The 5928-nt window shown below is 39.9% G+C and overlaps 1 protein-coding gene across 3 annotated transcripts in view; it reads left to right on the forward strand.

Moving 5' to 3' along the window:
* Window positions 1-5928, forward strand: part of TENM2 (teneurin transmembrane protein 2) — an 832723-nt gene that overhangs the window by 817228 nt on the left and 9567 nt on the right. For all 3 annotated transcript variants that reach the window (XM_043521038.1, XM_037906816.2, XM_043521040.1), the window contains one exon: window positions 3919-4215. In XM_043521038.1, coding sequence (XP_043376973.1) covers window positions 3919-4215 — 297 coding nt within the window. The remainder of the gene's footprint in view (window positions 1-3918; window positions 4216-5928) is intronic.

Consider the following 5928-nt stretch of genomic DNA (forward strand, 5'->3'; position numbering starts at 1 on the left):
AAGGTAGACAAGGAGATGCAGCAGTGTGGGATAGATGAAGGGAGGGCACAAGAGATAATGAGTTATAGCTTCCATGGGTATTTACACTCACACATCTCTCAGCTGAGGCCTAAATTTGAGACAGAGACACAGAACCAGGTGCATGTGAAAGGCATTTGTCCAGGAGTCTGTCCTTGTATGTGATTAATTTCTTAAGGCAAATACTATTTTCAATATTAAATCTCCCTCTGAAATTTCACATGTAAATATTAGTCATGATTGAAGTGAGATAACATCAGCTTTGTTTACGGGACACAGGTACATTTCAACCTCAAATTTAAGAGCCTCTTTCTTGAGGACTCTCAATTGAGAGGTCAGATGCAGCCATTCCCTGATTGTTGGTGCTCAGATTCTATGTGATGGGTGCCGTACAAAACCATACATCCATACTTCATTGGTGTGTTGTGTGCTACCAGCATTCTCATCGCAACCTGACACATCCACATTCTTCTGGGCAGAAGACTCCTGCTGCTCAACATGCAACTATCCACTTACAGTTCACCACATCAGCATTATGGTAGCAAAATACTGTATTAGTAATTCTGTAGTTTATCCCAACCAGGGTCATGGAGTGTTGTTGAGCATAACATTGCCCCATTAGAGATACGAGCTTTGGCTCTGTAGTTTATCCCAGTGTTCACATGATTTATGAATTTTTGAGCACTTAACGTCAACCTAACGCTCCTATTTGCACTCCCTGAGTGGAAAAGAGAAGGGGCCATAGCTAATGGCAGGAACAATGTCATGGTAGGGCTAGGATGTAGCTCTCCCCCGAGCACCAGCTTGTAACTGGGGCAAGAGCATGCTATGCCTTCTCTAAAGGTTTAACAAGGGCCCCAGTGAGCACGGTGGCTGTGGAGGCATTATCCCTGCTCTTGCCTATGCCAGCATGAAGCTCCACTGCTCGTAGGGAAACCTCTGCCTTCGTAGGGGTCAGGATTAAAGAGCCATAATTAAGCCTATATAGGAAAGTGTATACTGTTTTTTATATTAACCAATTTATGTCAGGTATTGTTGTTTACTGGTACATTCAGTAGTGTATTGAATGTTGTTCAGGCAATTTAATACAGAACCCAGAGAGAGAGATTACACTTTCTGGTTTGTTTGTTTTTGTTTTGTTTTTGTATACACTGTAATATACTCAAGTGAATTTTGCTGGAAGAGCCATTAACCAACGTCTAGAAGGGCTCTTCCCTATTGTGACTTACACAGCAACAGCAAAAAGAAGAAGCAGATGTGTGTGTAGGTAGCAGAACAAAAGAAAAATAGCTTGCTAGATAATCTTCAGTCATGATAGTCATATAGTGTTGTTAGCGTTCCCCGAAGGAGTGGGAGTTAGTCATTTTGTTTGGGTTTCTATATAATTAATATGACATTGCAATTATACTCTGTGGTGTTACTTATTTTACAAATGAAAGCGAAGTTACTGAATTATCAAACAGGTGCTTCTTTATTCTCAGAATAATGTTTTTGTGTAGCTATTCTGGTGTATAATTGTTCAGAAAGCTGGTACTTCAACTCACTGTGACAAAAACCTAGTAACCTTTGTAAAGTAGATTCGGCTTCCTTCTGAGCAAAAAGAGAGCCCTGAAAGTCAGGTTTACTGGCAAAGGCAGGGTGCAGGATACAGCTGCTGTGATGAGGCAAAAATGTCAAGCTGTTTATAAAGATGCAAAACTCTTAAAAGAGCTGAATTTTCAAACAATTGATTTCGCCTCACTCCCTCCACGCAAAAAACATCCAAGAAGGCAGGCGATCACCATTTCTCCTACACATAAAGACGACAGAGGAACAAGAGCTGGTTATGGGGTTTTGGTGCTTGGTGAGGACTTCCTGAGGTTCAAACAGCAACTCCCACCACTGGCTTTATAGGATCATAAATTTCAGTGTTGATGATGGGATTTTGTTGTTCTTGTATGTTTGAGCATAGCAACATCACTTACTGATGGAAACCCACAGTGCAACATATAGCAATAGAGAATTTATGATCTAGTAATTTTAGGTCTAGAAGGAGAAAAGACCTTTAAGAACATCTTGGAAACTTTTAAAAACCCTGTAATTAGGATAATTATATACAAAAATCATCTAAAATTCTCTCTAATCCTCACAGACGCATATGACTAATTGGAATTTATTAGCCCAATTTATTTGAGGAATTCGCCAGGAAAGTTTTTTTCATAATTTAGCTACTTTGGAAAGAATTGAAATTTTGGAGCTATGCTAGAATTTTCGTTTAATTTTACAGACAGATGTCTTTAATATAACAAGCAGGTACCTCTATTTTCCCCAGTAGCTCTTAAAGTGCAGAGTCTACATGGACATTTGACATGTACACAGATTTTGCACTCACAAAAATGGTGGCCACTTCTGAAAGTTTGCCCTCTATGGCTGAGTTCTGCTTCCAAGACTTCCTATCTACTAAAACTTTGAATAAGGAATAAGATGGAGCATTTCCTTTCCTAATTTTTTTTCTTAACTTCTACTGTTGTCTTCACATCAGGGCTAGTCTGTTTGTCAATATCAAAACCTTCTGTGGGAAATCCCACATGAAGAGCAATTTCAAAGAGTTACTAAAGAAATGAAAGCTGTGTTAAAAGAGCTGAATTTTATTAACTGGAAAATATCAGACTGAGAAAAATGTACGATAATTTAAAAAAAATTCTTATGAACACAAAATTGTATTAATTTTAAAATTGCTTTTTATAGAACTGAATTCCTACAGAGTGGGTTGGGATGGGAATTGGGCTTACTCTGCCAGTGAAAATAATTCAGAATAACTTTTATGTCCTCTAGGAAGGCTCAGGATTAATTTACATATTGTTTGATGTGCAGTTTAAATTTGGATAAGAGAAAATGTTGCTTAATCAAAGCTACTGTAAAATATAAGATGAAGAACAAATTCCCAGGAACAGATGAATACTTCTTAAGTAGTCCTTGCTGTCAAAAGATATCTAATTTAAAGACTTCTACTTTATTAATGGGGCGTTCACAATTAAATTACTTAAGAAGCTTTATTAGATTACAGTGCTGGCCTGGATTTTCTGTGGTTGGCCTCCAGTGAATATACTGCTTTATCTTTCTTATAGCATTTGCAGTAGTGAACGCTATAGTTGAAGTTACATATACAATTCTTACAACCCCTTGTTCTCGTTTGCTCACAACTTTCCAAAAATGTTTCCTGTGGGACTGAAACTTTTCATGCTGTGTTGTGTTTGTTTTTTGAAAGTCTTACTAAAGAAAGTGAGAAAGTGAAATATATTTACTCAGCTTAAAGAAATTTATGGGATTTTTATTGCTTACTAGGGACCTGAGCTTGCAAGATGCTGGGAGTTCAGCTTGCTCAGCAAGCACCTTGTGGGATCAAAGCCCAAAGCCTCAAAAAGGACTGAACAAAACACATTATGTGCCGGCACCTCTGAGGAAAACCCTCTCTGTTGAAAGTGGGGGAAGTAAAAGGAGAAAGTGTTGAAGGCATGGATTCTGAACCTGGGGGTTGTGACTCCAACAGTGGTCATGGCAGCCCTCCTGTTTATATGGCTAGATTGAAGGGGGAGTCCTCAAAACTCTTTCCTGGTGTACTGTGGGGTCATGGTATGAAAAAAAATGTTGAGAAATACAGTTGAAAAATTACTTCTGAGCATACTCTGTCGGTATCTACTAAATGTTAACAGCTTATAACAAGCCCAGGGGCTGTTGCTCAGAGATTACTGCTAGCCCAGGATGTATTGTAAAATGTCTCAGCAAAACACACCTGCATTTTTTTAAGCAAATTCTGGGAAATGTAATTGTCCTTTCAGTTTATTAGTATTTTCACTGTAGCAGTTAGCCTGGGCTAGGATTTATCGATTCACTGAACATAGCCTTCTTCCATTTGTATAGGTCCATGGAAGGAACTTATTATCCATTGATTATGACAGAAACATCCGCACAGAGAAAATATATGATGATCATCGGAAGTTTACACTGAGAATAATTTATGATCAGCTAGGACGTCCTTTTCTTTGGCTACCCAGCAGTGGGCTTGCTGCTGTCAACGTTTCTTATTTCTTCAATGGACGACTGGCTGGACTTCAACGCGGTGCTATGAGTGAAAGAACAGATATAGATAAGCAAGGCCGAATCATATCCCGCATGTTTGCTGATGGGAAAGTGTGGAGTTACACGTACCTGGAAAAGGTAAGTGGCTTAATTTAAACTACAGCAATAGTTACGAAGGCTGAATGCACAAAAGGTGTTAGGCTTTGTGATGCTGAGCATCACAGCGCCTAACTTTTAGGCATCTAGAAATCACTGGATTCACAAAGACTGTATAAGGTGCCTAGGCTACCTATACAGTGAATGGAGAGAGAGAGGCACATTAGAGCGTGATTAAAAAAGCCAGGAAGCTAGGTGTGAAGTTCAGCCTAAACTAGCCAATGGGAGATGCTGACCAGAGGAATATGTGCCCCTCTTATGGAGACAGGCACCGAAGTCTGGGCTGCAGGAAGGGACCTGTCTGTGCTAGCAATTCACAGCCAGGAACTCTGTTTAGAGTTAGGCCTTTATACAAGAAGCTGGAGGTGGGAGGAAACCTAGCCCAGTGGTTAGGGGACTCACCTGGGCTGTGGGAAACCCCCTGTTTGTGCCCCCTCCACCTGAGGGGGAGAAGGGATTTGCTATCTCTCAGGTGAGTGCTCTAGCCACCTGGCGGATGTGGGTCTCCCTAAGTCTCTCCAGAGGGCAGCAGCTTCAGGAGAGACTGATGGAGCCCCCCATTAGAATATCCTCACTACTGGGCTAAAAGTTATGAGGGATCTCTTCCTCCTCCCCCGACCAGCCCCAGCTGTTCCGTCACAACTTGCCTGAGAGATGTGCTCAGAGGGCACCCACTGGATTGGGCCCCACACGCCTGCCTGTCTGCCCCTGGTTTAAATATAGCTCTGGGGCTTTGGTGGGAGACAGGTGCTCAGATGCCTGAAGGGAGGCAGCAGTGCACATGTAAAAAGGCAGAAACATAAACTTCTGTTGTCCTTTTACTGCAAAAACTTAGGGATCAAATGCGTTTATGCACCTACAAGATTAGGGGGGAGTTTTGTACATTGTAATGTTGCCCAAACTGGGACTTAGGCACCTAAAACAGGGACTTAGGTGCTTAAAGTCTTTTGTACATTCAGGACAGAGACTCTGCTATTACATACATATACATGACCTAGGATTCTTAGTGTTCCAACAGTTAAAAAGTCTTTTGTGCCAGATCTCTGAATTCTTTAGTTATTCAATTAATCAAAGGAAATACTTTGTTCATGGTTCAGCTCTTCTGATATATCCATAAAATAGAATAGGTCATCATATAATAGCATGAACTAACAGGATGAATTTTACTATTTTAAAATGCATGACTAAGCCTGACAGAACATCCCAGTAGCTGCAGATATCTCATCTCTAATCATTATTTATTAAATGAAAATATGGTAATTCATTTCTATTTAACCTAATTTAAATCACTTTGATCTTGAGAGTTTATCTAATCCTTAAAAACACTGCATGCCATGTTCCCTAAACCCCCTCCCTCCCAGTCTATTGTTTTAGGTATGCTAGAACAGTTCTCTGCTAACTTTCTTCACACATGTTTTACAGTATTCAGTGTAAATTACAACTGCCAGTGGAGATATAAATCAGGGCATTAAACTCACTTTCCCCAAAACAGTAAAGGAAGAGGGTAGAAGAGGTTGATACAATGTTCCTTCCATTTCCTTCTCAGGATTGATCTTTTTTTCAAAGAGGAAAATTTACTTATCACAGATGGTGGCAATATAGTCATATTGTTGGGCAGCATTGTGCCTTAGATGTATTTGGATTTTATTTATATTTTTTATTATCGTAACACTGAAACCTATTCAATAAATTCTT

This window comes from Chelonia mydas, chromosome 8 (genome assembly GCF_015237465.2).
Source record: "Chelonia mydas isolate rCheMyd1 chromosome 8, rCheMyd1.pri.v2, whole genome shotgun sequence".
Classification (NCBI taxonomy): Eukaryota; Metazoa; Chordata; order Testudines; family Cheloniidae; genus Chelonia; species Chelonia mydas.